This window comes from Scyliorhinus canicula, chromosome 18 (genome assembly GCF_902713615.1).
Source record: "Scyliorhinus canicula chromosome 18, sScyCan1.1, whole genome shotgun sequence".
In the NCBI taxonomy this organism is placed as follows: domain Eukaryota; kingdom Metazoa; phylum Chordata; class Chondrichthyes; order Carcharhiniformes; family Scyliorhinidae; genus Scyliorhinus; species Scyliorhinus canicula.
Genome location: NC_052163.1, coordinates 106,134,851 through 106,156,103, shown reverse-complemented (window position 1 = coordinate 106,156,103; position 21,253 = coordinate 106,134,851). Strand labels below are relative to the sequence as shown.

The following is a 21,253-nucleotide window of genomic DNA, read 5'->3' as shown; positions in this document are numbered from 1 at the left end:
CTGAGTAGTCCATTGTTTTTGGAACTTAGCCAAGCATTCATAATGGCTACAGCTATCAAAACACTAGCTTAAAATTCCAGAGCCCCTGACTCTGAAAGAACAGATGGTACTTCATTTTAATTTCAAAGAAGATTGCCCATTAATCAGTGATGTACAGCAAGTGCTTCTTAACTTTCAGCTGAAGGACACTTTGTTTTTCAAAGTTAAAGATTCCTGCACATTAAACTCATAGTCATGACGGATGAGGTTTCCAGCACATTTGACTACATTATTGAATGTGTTATAGCACATTCTAATAGTGACATTGGATATGTCAAAACATTTAAATCTTACCTGCCAGAATGTTCCTGGCTCCTCACCAAGCCTCCCTCAGTGGTCACGAGCTCTCAAACCTAACGATTTGTTTTTAGGGCTGCCAAAATCCACACTAGTACACAAAAATAGCGGGAGAGGATATTATGTTTGTGTACTATGATAAATTAATCAGTGTACGACAGAACATCTAGTTCAAGGCTAGTTATTTAATGTTGAATAAACTGTGGGTAAACTAAACTATTGCTAACCAAACTGTGGAGCTTCTAACCATTCTACTAACAACTCCTGTAACTCTGACCAAGACTGGTCTTGTCCGGTTCCAGTGTCCTGTTTCTCTTGCATGGCACCTAGTGGTCGGAGGCTATATACACTTGTCATATATACTGTTGCTGCATTACAGAGGGGGAAGGAAATTCAAATAGCCTGTGGTCATCACAATGGCAACCCCAACCTCAGAAGAGGGTTATGTGCAATTACACCCAACGACTTCCTGACCCATGGAAACAGTCACATGAAAATAGAATGGTGTTGCTGAGGCAGAGGAAATCTGTTTTTTGCAATCAACTTACATCTGATTAACCCTCTGTGCAGTGCCCTGGGTTGTTTTTCTATGTTGAAGGCACTACATGAACTTGTTTTTGTTAGAGAAGATAATGAGCTGAATTATTTTGATGCCGGAAGCGTGATTCGCGATTGGGCAGAGAATTGAGCTGCAGCAAAGTTCGAGGTTGGCTCCCGGTGCTGATTCTAGCGCCATGCTCCAGTCCATCCATAGCAAAACCGTTATTGCATGGATTTAAATCTACTTAGAGGGTTGGACACAGTATTTTCCACACTTCCATGATGCTCCGCCCCTCGCAGGTGGAAGTCACATGGGCGCGACTTGGTGCCGGTATTGAGAAATGGAGCCTGGGCGCTATAGCTGCTGAGTGGGTTCGGGAAGGTAACCATTTTTAAAAAACTCTGCAAAATTGTCGGACTTGCTGAGGGGTGGTTGCCTGGGCTGGGACAGTAGCGGGAAGCGACTTGGTGACAAGTCTACGGACTAGGGGTGTCCCCCTTAGGATCAGGATGGCCTGGCTGAGGCTGCCATTGTTGCAGTATGTGTTTTAAATGCACCCCTTTGGGCTACTTACAGGCCCCTGGCTGTTCACTCTGCTGACTGCTCACGCTGTCCTGTAAATGTTCAGAGAGCCTCTGGCCATTTGGGTGGCCACCCAGGCCTCCCCTCGTATCCCAGCAGTATCATCAATGGGATTGGCATGGACAAGCTCAATCAGTGACACACCAGGTGCTGGCTCTCCTCAGTACACTCATCAGGAGCACTGTCCCACTGCAGGAGAAGCAGGGGAATAGCAGAGCTCACCCCAATGGGCACATGCATGTGGCATTTGGCACCCTCCCTGGCACACGGCCCCTCTCAGGGCAGAGGCACCAGTAACACTATCAGTCAGCCAACCTCTGAGGACTGCCAGTTGTCTCCAAGCCCTCCCTGCCCACTGCGCCCCTGCCTCCATTATTCCTGAGCCCGGTCAGATTGACACACCCAGGATCCACATCACACTGCAGCTAAGCTCCCAGCAGATGCACATTTCCCTTGCTCACCCCCATCTGTAGGGCCCGTCCACACACAAGCCTCTGAAGGAAATCAACTATTTCTGATAGGTAAAAGGCGATTTTAATGTAAATATTAAAGCCCAGTCTTTAATACCCATTTTTAAATAAGGATTTCAGTATTCATAACCTTGGGTCATGACAAAACACATAACTTAAACAGAGGTACGAAGTCTGACACATCCACAAACTAATTGGAGATAAAAATGAAATTTTTACTGACAATATGAACGGACTATTGTTCTTCAAAGTAAGTTTAATATTGAGAAATGGGCTGTACCGGTAATCAAGATCAAGGTCGAAATAAACACCATAGCAATATGAAACTACCATTGTTCAGAATATGGATAAAGTGAAGTCAGCAGAAAACCAGTAAAAACCAGACTTGATTACAACACAAAATCACATTCCATAGCACACACAAATATTCAAACATGAAACATTTAAAACTTATGTTGCACATTGGGGATTGACAGCTTACCCAAACCAATTAGGCCGACATAGAGGTATAGACAGATAGCATCTGACTGATAACATTCTCCTTAAACATGAGGGTCCGCACAACCATTTTCTATCCAGGATCACTCTATACTTTGATCTAACTACTTGCTATCCTTATTTTCATATTTTCACTTTTCCACTCTAACTCTTGAAGTTCGCGCAAACTGTTTTGCCGTAAGCAAGAAACCATTTCTGTATTATTTTGAAAGTTAAACTGTTTTATAAATTACTGCTCTTTAAGTCTTTTGCTAGCAAGACTTTGTTGGGTTACGGGTATAGCGTGGGTTTGAGTAGGGTGATCATTGTTCGGCACAACATCGAGGGCCGAAGGGCCTGTACTGTTCTATTTCTATTTCTGTTTTACTTGAGCCACATGGTAGATCTCCACAGTCTCCAACCATGGGGGCAATTGGTGGCACAAGGTCACCTTCTCAACCGCACAACCAGGTTCCACCCTGTTGGTGGATAACACATGATCCACCCAGTGAGGAAATCCACAGTAGACCCCATTGTAGGAGACAGGACAGGGGCCACAGAGCCTGTTGCTCACATCGGTTGCGGCACCCACTGGTACCCCTGTTGACACGGATGGGTGGTGAGGATAGAGGCTCCCCACATCACAGGCCTGATGCCACTCTCAGTTGGGGCAGGGGTGCAGTGCAGATGGCAACATAACAGGGGAACCGGCTGATAGGGTTGTGGGGGTGACAACTCGCGGTCAGCATGTAACCTTTTGGGTTTGGATGATCAAGGGAATGCTCATCATGCCAGCATGATGTCTCTTTTTCCCCCTTGCAGAGAATGAATTACGGCGTACAGTCAGCAATGCTCCCTATCTACCTGGCCGCAGCTGCCGTTGTGGATGCACAGAGGCTGGAGGCACAGGGCCAGCTCAGGGAGGACCCTGCCCAAGGGAAGCCTGCCCTAGGAGAGCAGGGGCCAGCTGGTGAGGCTTGAGTGCTGGTCATCCAACAGGCTGAGGAGAAGGAGCGAAAGAGGAGCTGCATCGGGGTATGTGTATACCATCACCGCCTGTTCTTCGAGGAGCTGCCGGACCACGTATGTCGCCTAACCAGTTGGGTAACCAGTGAGACTGTGCATCACCTGTGCCATCTGTGGAATCTGGAGATGGTGAACAGTGATGGGTCACTCAATGGGACAACTGGCATACAAGGTGGCCTCTATTCCCTGCCACTTCTCGCTGCGGGTGTCCCTAGGTGGAACGTTTAAGTGTCCTGGGATCCCTACATGATGCCATCCTCCAAACCGCTGCCCCCCCAAAACCTTCCCATCCTCACACACCCCCCACCCAGCCCACCCTCTAAACTTAGCCCCAGCCCATCTCTAACACCCTTCAGACAGAGGATAGAGGCAGGTCGGAATGTTGGTGAAAAAGTGTTTACTGGTGACTGTATGCATTGATGTGCCCTGATCCCTAACTATCACTATGTGATACAACCATGCCAACTTAGAATGTTCTAATATGCTGTGCTCTAACTATCACTTGTGTTACCCCAGACAGCATCTCAGACATGGAGGAGGCCTGCTGCGTCTCTTGCCTTCTGACCTGAGATGCCTTTGGCGGCCATCCTCTGGAGGGCCTGGACTTGGATGGGCCCGGCTGACCTTGGGTGTCACAGGTGATGAGGTGCCACCCTGTTCTATCCATTGCCCATCAGATGCAGCAGCATCACGTGGGAGGGATTCAGAACCACTGAGGTGTTCCAGGACTCCCCAGTGGGAGATACTGGCATGGGCCCCTTCACTTCCTCCTCCCTCAGGGTGCTTGATGACCCCGGACCCCTCCATGGGACGGAGGGGAGGCCTGAAGGCTCTACCGTCACCTGGCACTGCCAGTCCTGGAGGCACACTCTCGGCTGAGCCATGGTCTCGATGCCCTTAGCCATGGAGCACTGAGACTGGGACATGTCCCTCACTGCCTCAGTCATGTCCCTCACTGCCTCAGTCATGTCCCTCTGGAACTGTGAAATGTCCCTCAGAGACTATGCCATGTCCCTCTGTGACTGGCCAAGGTCAGTCAGCACCTGGCCAATGCTGTTGTTGCCCTCAATCATGACCATTTGTGACTGGGCCAAGCTCTGGGGCCCGGCACATGTCTGCCTGTGACTGGGCTACCCTGTCCTGTGCCTCAGCCATCGACCCCACAGATTTCCCCAAGCCTTGGACGCCTTGACCCATGGCTCTGATTTCTTGCCCCAAGGCTTCCACTGCGGATGCCACCCTTTCAGCATTGGCCTGGATACCCCAGTGTTGGCACCTTCTCCTACATCTGAAGGCAGTTGGACTCCTCCAGATGTACCTTCAGGTACTAGAAAGTCGGTGATACCTCACTCCTGTAAATCCTGGCTCTGAGTCTGCATCCCTATAGGTGATGGAATCATACTTTTCAGAAGCGCAATACCTGTCCGGACCACAACTGTTTCCTGGGATCGCTCGCTCCCCCGGGAGTCCCTATGTCCCTACCTCCACCTGATGTGCTGCAACATATCTGAAGTGCGCACCAGAAGGTGACCCAGGAGCCACCTCACTAAAATGCTCCATTGAGATGATAGTCTCTGTGATAGTGGAGTGTGCAGGTGACAGTAGTGTCAAGAAGTTAGTGTCTTCCCTGGACTGGTGCTCCGGGATTTCACTCACTCTTCTCCCAATAGGGATGGGTGGCTGGGTATTTTGTTGATGTTGGTCATTGCCTGGCTGGCACATATGTGGCATATGCCATTAGTGAGACCAAGCCTGCTATAGACTGGAGGTGTGAATGAAGTTGTACATTGCAGAATCGAAAACAAACAAACCCACTCTTGAGCTTGTGACAAAGGGAGGGCTAATAAAGCACCTAAAGATAATTGGGTTTCTCCTAGACACTGGCTGCTGTAACAGACTCCAACAACCACCTTCTATATCTCTCGATACTGGTTGGCCTCAATTTTGTTCAGACTCCATGATGATGATGCACTCCTCTATGCTTGCATTTAACACTATTTAAAAAAAAATAAATTTAGAGTACCCAATTCATTTTTTCCAATTAAGAGGAAATTTAGCATGGCCAATCCACCTAACCTGCACATCTTTGGGTTGTGGGGGGGCGAAACCCATGCAAACACGGGGAGAATGTGCAAATTCCACACGGACAGTGACCCAGAGCCGGGATTGAATCTGGGACCCCGGTGCTGTGAGGCAGCAATGCTAACCACTGTGCAACCGTGCTGCCCTGCATTTAACACTGTTGGTGAATCACTCTAGCTATTCTCCAATCCACCACTCACCCAAATATTTTTGTTGAAACAAGAAAGTCTTTAAATTCATTGCAAGAGCCAGGTTAATGTATGAAATTTGTCCAGCAACCCTTTCTCGCCCTTAAACTTGTTCATTTTTACTCCTGTTTTGGGGTAAAACAGAACGCCAATTAAATTAAACCCAATAAACTGAGGGACTAATTGAAAGGGCAGCCCCTTAAAGGGATACTGCCTTAAACAAAAAAACAAATCACAAATGAAACTTAAGACGTCAAATCAAAACGTGATTAAGAGGGTCACCCAGTACCATGGTGCCCACTGGGCACAGAAGGGATCAAAGGGGCTACCAGGTGCTCCCTCTCCAGGGACCTCCGGCCACTAATGTAGCCGTGGTAGAAGGGCAGACAGTCGGGTCAGATGACCCCCTTGGTCACCCGCTTCCTGGGTTGTTCAATTTTACTCTGGACTCTTCTGAGGTCAAATAATTATAGAGAAAGAAACAAACTTAGGCACAAATCAAACGGGGCTGCTCCTGATGGGGCACTGCAAAGATCAATAGAAACTTAACAAACATAAAATCAAAGTGCGATTAAGAGGGTCGATAAAGCACTCCAGCCCCTGAGGTGCCCACTGGGCACAGAAGGCCGTGACGGTGCCCATGGACATTGCATGCTCCCTTTCCAGGCACCCGCTCCCTGGGCCTGTTAATGACAAGTTTACAATTTATTCTGGAACTGATGAGAGTTAAAGTTGGACTTAATGATTAAGTGCATTCTTTATTGACTTGGCTGTGGGGGAACGTGTCTAACGTTGTGCTTCTTACTCTGGCCCTCCTCAGCCAGTGAGAAGGAGGCTGTTGTGATCTGATTGAGTTGAGGCTCCTTCCTTCCAGGTGCTTGCGGTCACGCGCAGTGTTTGGCGGGACGCGGGGCAGCGCCGACCGGCCAACGGCAGGTGTGGAAAATTCTTTAACACCCTCTCAACCCGCCCGGCCAGTGCGTAACGGAAGGAGCGGATCGTCTCTGTCTGGACGAAATGGCTGTGGTTGAACTTTACACCAAGGTACGACCAGCCAAAAAGCTTTGCTTAAAAACTGATCAGTTTATCAAGTGCTTTCGGACATTGGGAGATTTGTGTCCCTGCTTCAGAAAGTTTTATTTCCAAAAGACGGGAGAGATGATGTTTATCTATAGTTACAAAAAAAAACCCATGCCAGGCGTTATAATTTAAACAAACCATTTCAATGTTTGGATTTTCTTATTGCCACAACTCGATTTTTCAGTTCACATTTATGGAACAAAATTTATTTTAAGTTTAGGAAAGGGTGAAAAATGTATCGAAGTAAAAACTGACCGAAGTAAAAACTGACACCGCCCAAGTGAAATATCACATCAAGTGTTCAATATGCACAACAGAAACCTGTATTGATACAACACCTTTAACATGTATCCCGTACAAGGCTAATTGTAATGAAAAGGTGGACTTTACATACTTTTTGAAACCATTGTATGAATAAAGGTAATTCATGTAGAATTGGGGCAGCAGGGTAGCATGGTGGTTAGCATAAATGCTTCACAGCTCCAGGGTCCCAGGTTCGATTCCCAGCTGGGTCACTGTCTGTGTGGAGTCTGCACGTCCTCCCCCTGTGTGCGTGGGTTTCCTCCGGGTGCTCCGGTTTCCTCCCACAGTCCAAAGATGTGCGGGTTAGGTGGATTGGCCATGCTAAATTGCCCGTAGTGGCCTAATAAATGTAAGGTTAAAAGAGGGGGGAGGGGGGAGGGGGGGGAGGGGGGAGGGGGGGGGGGGGGGGGGGGTTTGTTGGGTTACGGGTATAGGGTGGATACGTGGGTTTGAGTAGGGTGATCATGGCTCGGCACAACATTGAGGGCCGAAGGGCCTGTTCTGTGCTGTACTGTTCTATGTTCTATAACTGCCTGAAGTCATGATGTATTTGGGTGTAAAGGTATGGTGAGTGATATTAACAATGTGTATGGGGTGGTGGTGGTGATGTTGGGTGTGGGGCTACACTAGACCGGGTTTGAGACAATTTTGGTTCTGGGGCCTGCCTTCCTGGTGGACATGTTGGTTGGGGTTGGTGCTTCTCATGGCAAATGGATGGGTTGCTATGCTGAATGGGTTAATTAAAATGGTGTCCATTTAGGATATCTGGTACTCTGTCTATGCAAAGACCAAAGCCACTTGTTTTGATCTAATGGAGATCCCATGTGTGTTTCAGTCACATGTTTGCTGGGAGAAGGAGTATTACTTTTCAAAGATAGTTTCGCTAACTGCTTGTTGAGTGGTTCCTTTTTTATCTGCTATGCTGGCCCAGCACGTAAGTGAAGTCCTCCATGAGGACGATGTTCCCAGTGAACTTTTGGATTGCTATTCAAAGTGACTGAATGCAGAAGTGTGACCGACATGTGTCATTCTGTTTGCAGTAGTTGCCTAGTATGGGTGTGGAATTTGTGGATTCTATGGGTAGCACAGTGGTTAGCATGGTTACTTCACAGCACCAGGGTCCCAGGTTCGATTCCTGGCTTGGGTCACTGTCTGTGCGGAGTCTGCACATTCTCCCTGTTTTTGCGTGGGTTTCCTCCCACAGTCCAAAGATGTGCAGTTAGGTGGATTGACCATGCTAAATCACCCAAAAAAACAAAGGTTAGGTGGGATTGCTGGGTTACAGGGATAGGGTGGAAGTGTGAGGCTTAAGTAGGGTGCTCTTTCCAAGGGCCAGTGCAGACTCGATGGGCCAAATGGCCTCCTTCTGCACTGTAAATTCTATGGTAACTGTGGGATAGTGCATGCAGATGTATGATCTTACTGTTGAGTTGGCTGTAAGTATCTGACTCCATAATGTGTCAGGGGGCTGGGGCGGACTGATGGCCTCCTTCTGCACTGGGGATTCTGTGCATATGTTAGAAAAACAAAGGTAGTTTTCAGATATTGTATTTGTAAACAATGGAATAGTTTTAAGTGACTTTAATTTAATTTGTGCCTAAGGGTAAAACCAATAATGAGATCTATGCTGGACAAAGATATTTGTATGTGTGGGTTAAGTTCCAATTGTTTCTATTATGGCTAGAAATGAAGAATAAATAAAAGGCATAAGTAGGTGGACGTTGCTTAATAACTGGATCCTGGAAAGGTAGAGAAGCTTTTAACTTCAAATTTAGCTCATTTATTGGTAATTGGAGATGGGACCTGGGGTAGTGGAGCATGAACACCTCTCAACTCTGCCAAAAGACTGGACAAAGCAGGAGCTGCAAATAGCCAGGCTTCCTAAAGTACAAGTTCCTAAAGTACAAGTTTACAAGTTACAGACCGGATAACCAAGGATTGGGACAGAAAAAAGTGGAGTGAACAGAGACCAAGGTATTGTTCAAGGAAGAGTAAACAAAGTGTTCTGAGTTTTAAGACAACAATTGCAGTAATAGACTTAAAATGGGACAGCAGACTTCAGAGGTAGATGAAATGTTTGATATCTTAATATCAAATTAATATGGAAGTTGAGTTAAAGCAATTGTGAGCAGTTTGCATAGCAGTCAAGGCAAAAAAAAAGGGGTTGGTGTAAAATCCTGAACCGGATTTGTTAAAAGTGGAGAGGAAGCTTTGTTTAAAAGTGTCATTTGGAAAACCTGGGGCGGGATGCCAGTGGCCATGCTGTGTCGAAAAAGCAACTTGCTGTGGCGCAGCATAGTCGGTAAAAACCGGAAGACACCATTTCCGGATCTACCTGGCTGGCAAATCCACGCAAGATACAATCTCGCAAAATGTTGCGATGTAAATCTTGCCCACGATGGGCGGGATCACTTTTTGGCAAATTTGCATATTGGAGCAAGACCATGAGCCTCTCTAATGTGCAGTTCCCGAGGTACCTCAGGCTTTGAGATTCATCCCTTTCGCCTCGGATACTCCGGCACGCGCCGTTCAGCACTGGCCCCACAAATGGGGACCAGACGGAATGGCACTGATGGCTGTTCCCCGAGGGGATCGGAGGCCCCCAGCTGCATGCCCTTTGGGCAGGATGGTACCTTGGTGGTGGCAGGCTGGCACCTTTAGTGTGCTTGCAATCGGGTGGGTGTGCTCCGCATGGGTGTTGAGGGTGGGGGCAGGGACCCTCCTATAGTGCGCTCGGGCTGGGGGGAGTTAGGGGATCGCTTCGGGGGTCTAGAAAATGGCGTCCTGATCGCTCACTACACTAGGGAGTTCAGATGAGTGGAACTCCCCAGTGTACATACCGGGGCTATGTGCGTCCTCGGCTGTGCGTTCCCCGCAGTGGCTCCTTGTACAACGCGAGATGCACTGTGAGCACTGGGAAACATGTGGCTAAATTCGCTCGCGGTGGACCTTTGTTCCCATTTGGCTGAATCGAGCCCCTGGTCTGGATTTCCAAATGCCAACCATTAGGGGAGAAGCATACTTATGAGATTATTTTAAAGTGTGTTTTTGGGAATGGAGTTTCGAAACATTCAGATGATATGACATGTGACAATCATCTTGCGGAGGGGGGGGGGGGGGGGGGGGGGGGGGGGGGGTCGGATCTGAGGAGGCATTCACTGGGGTTTTAGAGTGGAGAGTGTATTTGCCCATAGGTGTGTTGAAAAGGGACTTTATGTAATGGGACCATTGTACTTTATGGTGAATGTATAGTACTAGTAATTCACCAGTTTATTAGTATCATGTTCTGCCATTGTGTTACAGCTATGTTGTGTTGTTGACCTTGCGGGCTCCACCTATGGGCCATTGTGTGGCTTCACCCACAGGGGGATATGTTGGGGCATGTACGGACTCCGCCCATGGCTCCTCCCCTGAGGGGGGCCTCACGGTAGCATGGTGGTTAGCATCAATGCTTCACAGCTCCAGCGTCCCAGGTTCGATTCCTGGCTGGGTCACTGTCTGTGTGGAGTCTGCACGTCCTCCCCGTGTGTGCGTGGGTTTCCTCCGGGTGCTCCGGTTTCCTCCCACAGTCCAAAGATGTGCGGGTTAGGTGGATTGGCCATGCTAAATTGCCCGTAGTGTAAGGTTAATGGGGGGATTGTTGGGTTACGGATATACGGGTTACGTGGGTTTAAGTAGGGTGATCATTGCTCGGCACAACATCGAGGGCCGAAGGGCCTGTTCTGTGCTGTACTGTTCTATGTTCTAAAGAGCAGTTGACCTGTAGGCGGTCCACAGTATTGGACTAGTCGCAGGCAGGCTCTGTTCTAAGCTGATTAAAACCTTGGTTTGCTTCTACCCATGTCTTTTGAGTGAATTGATGGTCGCATCATACTTGAGATGTACTTGGTAATCCGTGTGAATCTTAAAACCTGTGTGTAATTGTTAAGCTAAGGGGGGGGAAGTAAAGGCGCATTGTATTATCAAATTTTTGTCAAAACTGTTCTGTTCCCCCACATTTTATTTCAAAAAGAAGTATAAGTTACGGTCTTTTTAGCCAGGTTTGATCACGCCTGTGTCCTCGCTACCAAAATTACTTCCTTTTAAAATGAGCTCCCAGGCAAAATTATTTGCAGCAAAGTGTAGGCTCTCATCTAAGGCTGACTGGTGGAGTTTTGTTGAATTTTATCAGGGAAATCTCGGGGAACTGGCTGATCCAGTGCAAATGATCGGGGAGTTTTAAACATCAGTTAAACAAAGCATGAAGTGAATTTCCACAATCTTTGTCCGTTTAGAGTTTTGCCTGAAGCTGGTTTGCAAAACTGACATACACTCGTTTTGAAATAATGGGCATGGTGAGCCTTCATTGACTGCAGCTGTCCATGAAAGATCTTCACATCGACCTTATTTTCTTGGACGCACAGGCACCTTTTTTTAAAAAAAAAGGCATATTATTAAATTCACTCTGCAAGAATTAAACCAATGAAGTGGTTTTATATTGGGTTTTAAAGACCGCTTCAGTGGTGTAGATATTATTAAGTATAAGACAGTGGCATAATAATAATCTTTATTAGTGTCACAAATAGGCTTGCATCAACATTGCAATGAAGTTACTGTGAAAATCCCCATGAATGGCATTGTTGCTGGATTAGTAATCCACGAACCCAGGGTAATTCTCCTGAGGACCCAGGTTCGGGTGGTGAAATTTGAATTCAATAAAAATCAAATGATAACCGTGTTGTAAAAACCCATCTGTTTTTTTTAAAGTCCTTTTTTTAGGGAAGGAAATCTATCCCCCTCACCTGGTCTGGCCTACATGTGACTCAAGACCCACACCAATATGGTTGACTCTAAAACGGCCTGGCAATCCAGGGGGGGGCGGAAGAATATTTTGGGGTAACATTTTTTTTGCTGCATTAATACTTACCTAGGTAATTAAAAGCAATTAATATGTTAAGAGATAAGCTAGTGTTCAATTATATTTACCAGTTGTGCTAATTCGCAGAGCAGTGACTAGAGTTTGAGTTTCTGTGGGAAGTTGAACTGTAATGGAACTAGTGCAATTTATGCCCAAATTTGACACTTGCCCCCCCCCCCCCCCCCCCCCCCCCCTCCCCCAACAAGGGTCAAATTCCTTTTCTCAACGTTGTGTAGCAGCAAATGGCAAATTAGCTACTTCCATTTTCTTTTTGGATAGTGCTGTTATTGAAATAATGATGTTTCATGCTTTGACTAAACCGTATCAAAATTGGGCATTTGTTTTCCATTCCATTCTCACCACAGCAGCATCTGAAGCCTGTGATTCAATGAGATGTTGGCGCTGCACCGATGATGCCACCTTTGCCATCCTATTTTTGTGTTGATGACCTGAAAGTTTTGCAAGTGTGTTTTTAAAAAAAAAAAGATCTAGAAAGAAAGGAGAGGTCGCACATACTTGGCACGGTTAACAAAGAAATTGCAAGCAGGTGGTACACTAAGTTAATCCTAAATAAATACAAAAATAGCGTTGCTCTTTAGCCTCTCTTCTGTTCGCTTGTGCTGCTCTGATGAGATTCTGTTGCTACGGCAACCCAGCTTGGTTCTTTGTGGCAGTTGCCAAAATTGCACCAGACTCCCACACAAGGCTTCAAAGTAATGAATGTTTAAAAATATGCTCAGTATTGTGGTTGAAATCTCCGAGATTCTAAAGCCAAACCTCCTTCCAGGTCTGGAGTACTGTACCTAGTCTAGACCGACACACGAATGCTGCATAGCTGGAAGGAGCCAACATTGAGATGTGACAGGCCTGCCATCTGTTGAATAGACATTGTGAGGATTTGCATGGACCAATATTCCAACTTAACCTTTTTTTTCTCTGTTAATGGTTAACTGGTTATCTTATTCCTGTGGGCTCTGTTGTGCAAATGACTGCAGTAATCATTGTCCTTGAACATAATCTGTTTTGTGTGATAGCTTTTTGGGGAGAAGTGCTGCGTGAAGGCAAACATTTTCATTCATGTAGCAGCACCTTTTTCAATTTAATACAGGGACCACATTTTCCTTCTCACTTGAACTCCTGATGCACTCTACTTTTTTTTTTCATTTTTACCTTGCAGGGCTCCATGTAAATACTGGCATGTTCTTGGAATCTGCTAAATGTGGCTTTTGAAAGGATGGCATCCGTCCAAGGGAAACAATGCCATAAATTTGGGAAACATTATTAGTGTTGGCTGGAGAAAACACAAGCTTGTATGTCAGCAGCATACGAAACACTCTGATCAAATGGGCATAATTCTGATAGCCTTGCAATCCTTTTGGGTCAATGTTTTGGACCCTTGGTTGAAATCGTCTGAGCAGACGTGTGACCAATAAACTCTTCCCAAGTGTCATTCTGGTTACATTGTGGAAGTAGTTAATAATCATACCAAATTGTTTTCCCATATCTTTTTTGAAGGTTTATTTTGTAATCGGAAAATTCAACAAAATTTTGGGTAAATTGTTAAACCATTGCAAAATAATGGGTAACATATTCCATGAAGCAAAATAAAATCTAATGAATCCATTGCCAAAAAAAGAGTCCCATTGGGAATGTTCAAGTATGACGCATCGGGAGAGGAGATGTAGGTAAAAGTTGAGCTAGAATTTGTAAAAACCTAGAGCCTAAAATTGATCTGACTGGGAAGGCAAACATTTGTGCATAAATAATTATATTCTGGCTTCCATTCGGGCACGATAATGTTATTATCTCTGTATTAATCAGCTCTTTCTTTTTTACATATAAAGCAGTGGAATTTAATGGATGGTATTTTGAGAGTAATTTTTCCTGGGCATCTGTAAATTATGTTGATCTAGGAAAGGTTAGTGTCTGATGCAGCATTCGATCAGTACTTCACTAATAAATTGTTTCTCAATTTTTGGGGGGGTTTAATGGAATCATATAAACAGTGCAGGCCATTCAGCCCATCAAGTCTGCACTGGCCCCTTGAAAGAGCCCAAGCCCACGCCTCCACCCTATCCCTGTAACTCCACCTAACCTTTTTGGACACTAGGGAGTAATTTATCATGGCCAATCGACCTAACCTGCACAACTTTGGACTGTAGGAGGAAACTGGAGCACCCAGAGGAAACCTACGCAGACATGAGGAGAACGTGCAAACTCCACACAGGAACTTGGCTCCCTGGAACTCTGAGGCAGCAGTGCTAACCACTGCGCCACACGAATCAACCAGCTTCTGACTGAGTTTTTTTTCCATTAAGAGTACCCAATTACTTTTTTTCAATTAAGGGGCAATTTAGCACGGTCAATCCACCTAACCTGCACATCTTTGTGTTGTGGCGGTGAAACCCAGTGAGACACTGGGAGAATGTGCAAACTCAACACGGATAGTGACCCGGGGCCAGGATCGAACCCGGGTCCTCGTCACCATAGGCAGTAGATCCAACCGCTGCAACACCATGCTGCCCCAAGCTTCTGACTGAGTTGAGCATGCTACCATTGAACCACAGCTGAGTTCTGCACTGAGAATGTTGGATTTTTGAGGCTGTTGGTAAGCTTCTGATTTGTATGTTGGCATCTATATGCAATAGTGTGTGCATGCTGCTGCTGTTTATAGCATGGGTTGATGAAATTGTCATGACAGTAATATTGGTTTTGCGTCAAAACAGTATGTACTTAAATTGCATTGATCTCACTGATCAAAAGTTTTTCCCCAAAATTATACTCTTGACATTGTCTATTTTTTAGTCAACCAAAATATGGATTCCTGACACCGAGGAGGTGTGGAAGTCAGCTGAACTAATAAAAGATTTCAAAAAAGAGGACCACATCCTTTACCTCAAACTGGAAGATGGAACTGTAAGTTTAAGCAGTGTATGATATCCCTCAATTCCTTCAAAAGTTTGAGAAAACCACTGCAACATTTTTGTTTTTTTTCTTTCTACCAATGGTGTTTGTGATAGTGAATATGTTATGTCTAATTGGTCTAATTATTCCTATTTCTAAATGGGTTTTCTCAAATCTTTGCTATTTATTAAAATAGCAACCCTTTAACACCAAAACATAACTCTTGGGTGTGCATTTATTATAATGACATTTCATTTAACTGCATTGGTAATTTTAAGTGGTAGCTTTACATCTGCCTTTAAAAAGTTAAATCACTTACAAATTTTGATAAATGTACCGTGCTTGGGACCAGTTCCAACCATCCCATGTGGCGTTCCATATCTTTGCTTCCATCCTGTTCCTACCAAGCAGAAATCCAGCAAAGGCATTGTACAATAAACTGTATTCGCAAAATAAAATATAAGATCGCTTGTGGTGAGTTGGAGGCTCAAATCAAGCTATTAAAATACAAGACGGTTTAATGAGTTACATCTAAACATGTTGTTAAGTACATAGATTTTTTTTTTTAAATGACTGAATTTTGGAATGATTCCTTCCTAACCCCCTCTTTCCTCCCCTTTTGAGATGTTCCTTAAAAACTGACCTCCAATGCAGCTTTGGGTCACCTGTTTCAATAACTCTATTTGGCTTGGTGTCAAATTTTGTATGTGATGTGCATGGGAACATTTTATTATGCTAAAGGCACTATGTAAATTCCTGTTAACATCTGCACCTGCATCTTGTTACTGGGTGGTGGGTAGAGGAGAACGGCACTCGATTCTTCCTAGGGTTTGAATAGTTGAGCATTGTGTGACAGCCAAATGTTACAATCAAATGTTGGCCCGTTTTTGGGTTGCGCAGATATGTAAACATTTGAGTTTCCACTGTAACATGACTTTTCCATTATGAAAGCTTGATAGCTGAAGTAAGATTTAGGCATCTAAATGCGTCCCATATGCAAGGTTTTAGTTTACAGATATATATTCATGTAACCAGTCCAACAAGCGTATTTATTTTTACACAAATGTCTGGAACAAGTTGATATTTGACCCATAAATGACTATTGGTATGGCCTTCTATGCTAAACTTTTAATGTATGTGTGTGTGGTGTTGGTCAGAAGAGAAAATTTACCTTTTTTTTAAGATTAAAGTATTATGTGGCAGCGTTGTTACCTGGTTATGTTTTTGTATTAAAAAAGTGACATTGCATTAAACACTGCCCTCTAGTGGTAAACACTGCCCTCTAGTGGGAGTTTGGATTCATTACAGTGTTCAAGTCTCAATGTGCAATGCAGAACTTTCATTCCAAATGTTTGAATTGGTGAGTATTGATACTGCTATCAAAAGCAACTCCTCTAGCAATTTCTTTGTCATTTTAAGCATCAAAAAACATTCGAACTGGACATAATAAGCAGTGCTTAATACTGTCCGAATTTATTGGTTTAAAAAAAAATCTAGACTGTGATAAAATATATACTTTCGGTCATTGATTCATTTGCAAGATCATTTCTTTCAGTATGATTGTAAATTACCCTGTAAATAACTTGGTGACGTTGAACTTCATTGGGGCACATTTGAATTCTCAAATAGATCCTACTGCATGATTTCAGAGTTGGTTTACAAAATTAGGTAAAACAATTTGCTGAGCCAATTCCATAAGGTACACAAACGTATTTTTAAAACGAATCTTTTAAAATGGGTTACAATTGATCAGGCCTATGTGTTGATTTTTGTTTTCAAAGGTAAAATTTGTGACAGATGTCACTAAGTTTCAAATGATACAGCCGGTTAGCCATTGGATACTAGTTGTGTGATTTGCATGTTGCGGTATAGGAAAGTGTAACACTAGTATAATGGTGAAAAGGCACTGCTGTGACGCAATAATCGCAGGACCTGTTCTGCTATGACAGTTCACTTTGTTTTCCTCCTGTATCAGCCCTTCCAGTATCTGCTGCATCAAAAGAAGGGATTTTCCATGCCCCCCTCCCTCCGTGGCATTTATCTCAGTGGCAGGTGGTGGGTTCGTCTGGTCCCTCCGTTGCCATTGGGATTTCCCTTTGAATCATGCTGCCGGGAAACCTGTGGCAGGGGTTCACCGCCAACTGAAGAGTCCACTGATGAGAACGTCAGGATAATCATTCTCCCCCCCCCCCCCCCCCCCCCCCCCCCCCCCCCCCCAAATAACATTTTTAGAAAACGTGGATGGGCAAAGTCACCTGAATGCCAATTTGCTTTTAACAACACAACATTTTATGATTATGGTAAATGTACTTTTTCAATCCCACTTTAAGTGTACGCAGATTTTAAGGATAATGCATACAAAATATATCTTGGTAAATATACAGTCCCTATAAAACAACTGGCTAACTCTGGTTAAACACGTCCCACTCTGGAAACAAGTGACAAATACCATCCATTCAAATTCCTGTGGATTTTTCTTCCAATGACCCCCAGATAGTCATTAAACAAATGTTTCCAAACACCACTCTCAGATCTGCCTTAGAATTTTCTTCGAAACAGTTTTTTTCTCGACTGTTTTTAGCAAAGATCCATTTCCAGGATTTCCAACTTCCTTTCTGTATTCCTCCGTCTTTATTGCCACGTGCATTCATGCTTCCCCACAACCTCTCTGGTCTCCAGGCACCAATAAAACACAACTGCTTCACAGGTTGTACTTGCAACCTGAGGATTGCTTCATATAACTGGCTTCTTGCGAGTCAACTTCATCAGGTCTGTCTTTAACTTCAGTGAGCACTACCTTGTTCAAAATCCAGTTCCTTTTGCCCTTTGACATCAATTTTCCAGGGACACCTATTTTCATTCTGTGACTTCTAGAACTAGCTGTTTTTTAGTTTCTGGGACTTCTCCATTACTCCATTATCCTGCTTTTTGTTTTCTGCCTCCGGCAGAGCTGTTTCCTTGGCTGCTGAGCTCCAACTGCTTTGGGTCTAGTTAGAACTAAACTCAAAAAAACTTAGCCCCTGGTTGTGAAGTAACAGCTCAGCCTTTCTTTAAGCTCTTGTTTACTTATCACATCGTAAACTCTCTAAGCACAATGCGGAAACTGTTTGAAATGAAACCAAAACCCCATACACGCAGGCACCTTTGTTTAACATGAATATAACAAGAGTTTTAACCCTTTTCTTACACAGAAACAAAAAATAAAACTGGAATCTATACACACTTTCTAATATCCAACAATACAAACATAGATTGCTTAATGCTACCTCTGCTTCCTGACACTCATCTTCTGGTCCCTCAACTTGATTTGCACTGAACTACTGATCATCCAACCTCTCCTGGCCCTCCCTCATGTTAGCTAAGTGTTGTCCCTCTTTAAATCTGCCATCAGCACTCCTCACCAACCCTTGAATACATTATTCTTGCAAGCTACCATCCCATCTCCAACCTTCCTTTTTCCTCTTGTCCTTGAACGTGTTACCTGCCCCAAATCTATTCCCATCTTTCCCAGAGCCCCATGTTTAAAACCCTCCCATCAGGTTTCTGCTTCTTCCATAGTACTGAAACAGCTCTTACCTGAATGGTAAATGACATCCTATGACAGTAACAAAGCTGAATTTTCCCACCTTTCCCTCGTCGATCATTGCAGACCTTGGAATGGTTGACCACACCATCCTCCTCCAATGCTCTGTACTGTCATCCAGTTGGATGGGACTCTTACACGGTTCTGTTCTAATATTCTAATCTGTATAATCAAAGTCAGAGGATCACTTGCAATTATTTTCTTCCTGTTCCTGCACTGTTACCTCTTGGTCCCCCAAAGATTTATCCTGGTCACCCTCCTATTTTTTAAATCTACATGTCCCCTCACCCCCATCATCCAAAGGCACATTAGGTTCCTGCAGGTATACACCTCTTTTAATGCCTCCACTTCTGCTCAATTGTACTGCTTATCTGATATCTAGTACTGGATGAGCACACATTTTCTTCAGTTAAAAATGGGCAACACTGAAACCATTTTCTGTCCCCCACTCCAGCGATTTAGCCAGTCTGTTTGCAACCTGCTGTATTTGTGATGCGCAATCGATGAACACAGAAACGAAGGAGTAGTCCGAATCGAAGGCTTTAATCTACAAGACGTGTGCCCAGCAGCAGGAGTACAGAAATAACGGTGGCTGCTGGGAAACACGGGTTCTTATACTCCGCCTCATAGGCGGGGCTACCGTCCTCTCGACCAAGGAGAAGACAATACTTTGGGCCAATGGGCAGCAAGCCTTCTACACCAATAGCAGCTCACACTCCCAGGTACCGTAGTACCTCTAGTCATAGTACCACAATTTGCTCCTATGATGAGCTTCCAACCTCGTTCGTGCCATTACAAAGATTGCCTCGTTCTTTCTCCATAACTTTGCCTTCCATCAGCTTATCTGTAAAACCCTCATTTGTGTTTCTGTTACCTCTAGACCCGACAGTCCCAATGCACTGCTGGTTAGTCTCCCACGTTCTATCGCCCTCGAAATTGAAGTTATCCTTCTGCTGCCTGTGTCCTAACTCTCAACAAATCCTGTTCTTCCCCCACCATTCCTGTGCTTGTTGACCTGCATTAATTTTAATTTTCATCCCATTTTTCAAATTCCTCCCTCCATTTGCCTCGCTCTTCACCATCTCTGTCATCCCCTTCAGACCTGTAATCCCCTTCAGCCCTGTAACCCGTTGAGATATCTGAGCTCCTCTAATTCTGGCCTCTGAGGAATTTCCACATGGCTTGGGAGGAATTTCTGCATGGCTTGGGAGGAATGTCCACATGGTATATGCAGATAGAAATTGGGGATATTGGCCTTGGTGATAGCAGGGATATCTGGTACTTAAGAACTCTATATGGAATGAGTAGATCAGAAGAGGAAAGCGATATTTATTTTGTGGGTTCTATGATGCAAGTCTCAGCTTACCATTTTTGATGGAGCTTCATACAAAGGATAAACTGAAACAAAACCACCACCCCTTACCATTTTCAAGGAAAGTAAAACTGAAAACTTCAATTGGAACCAAACATTCCAGCGAGACTGAAACATGTGAAACCATTTTAAAGGGCACAGCCATCAGCATTCAGATGATGATCCCAGCGGTGCAGTACAGGTAGGTAGATAAGAGAAGACACTAGATCCAGAAGTTGTGCATAAGCAAATATACAGTTGTTGCAGCTGTTGCTGTTCTTTGTTGGATCTACGCCATCCAGCCCATCAACAGCAGAGCTGAGGACATTCTGCAGATGTGCGCTATTTTTATTGAGGACTGAGTCCATGCACTTTGGGTTGGGTCAGCACAGCTGTTGGCCGAGGATCAGGCTGAACAGGAGCAGATATTCTTTGAGAAGACAGTTTTGAAGGACTTTTTTAGTGACCGAGTTGCCTTAATGTGCTGAGTGGATTGCCAAGCCAATTAGTAAGACTGTTTTAGTTGTATATTATTAATTAATAATTTAATAATTCACATTTTTTTATTATCAATCCTTTTATTGTCTGAAGCAGGTTTACAATAGCACTGCAATGAAGTTACTATGAAAAGTTCCTTGTCGCCACATTCCGGTGCCTGTTCCGGTACACAGAGGGAGAATTCAAAATATCCGAATTGCCTAACAAGCACATCTTTCTCAACTTGTGGGAGGAAACTGGAGCACCCAGAGGGAACCCACGCAGACACGGAGAACGTGCAGACTCCGCACAGACAGTGACCTAAGCCGGGAACGAACCTAGAGCTGTCAAGCAACAGTGCTAACCACTGTGCCCATTTATACCATTTCATTTGTAGTTTGTAATCAACTACAATTTGCCTGTTAATTCATGTTTAACTTGTGCTGATTCTGGGATTTAAAGTATAGAGGTTACCCAAGATGGTATTTAGTGTTTGATTGTTGTATAGTAAAATCTATTTGTTTTAAATCATGGAATCTTGTGGCTTCATTCTTTAAGTAAATAACTAGAATTTAATATTTAATTTAATTTACTGCCTCAATCAAGAAAGATCATACCAGTGTCAACTCTTTTTTTAAAATTTAGAATATCCAATTAATTTTTTCCAATTAAGTGACCAATCCACCTAACCTGCACATCTTTGGGTTGTGGGGGTGAAACCCACGCAGACACGGGGAGAATGTGCAAACTCCACACGGACAGTGACCCAGGGCCGAGATTCGAACCCGGGTCCTCAGCGCCATAGGCAGCAATGCTAATACCAGTGTCAACTTTGACCACGTTAAGATATTGTCTGACTTTTTCATTGCACAAGAACGGTCCTCCAGTCGCTCTGAAAATAAATATCAAGATAAAAGAACTAATGAGGAACCTATTGTGTAAAGAGTTTTCTTTTT

At 44.4% G+C, this 21,253-nt stretch overlaps 1 protein-coding gene across 2 annotated transcripts in view; it reads left to right on the top strand.

Annotated features, from left to right (window-relative positions):
* The first annotated feature begins 6,535 nt into the window (after nt 1-6,535).
* LOC119953728 (unconventional myosin-Va-like) overlaps nt 6,536-21,253 on the top strand; it is a 149,281-nt gene continuing 134,563 nt past the window's right edge. For both annotated transcript variants that reach the window (XM_038778278.1, XM_038778277.1), the window contains exons 1-2: nt 6,536-6,746; nt 14,788-14,898. In XM_038778278.1, coding sequence (XP_038634206.1) covers nt 6,720-6,746; nt 14,788-14,898 — 138 coding nt within the window. In that variant the 5' untranslated portion in view covers nt 6,536-6,719. The remainder of the gene's footprint in view (nt 6,747-14,787; nt 14,899-21,253) is intronic.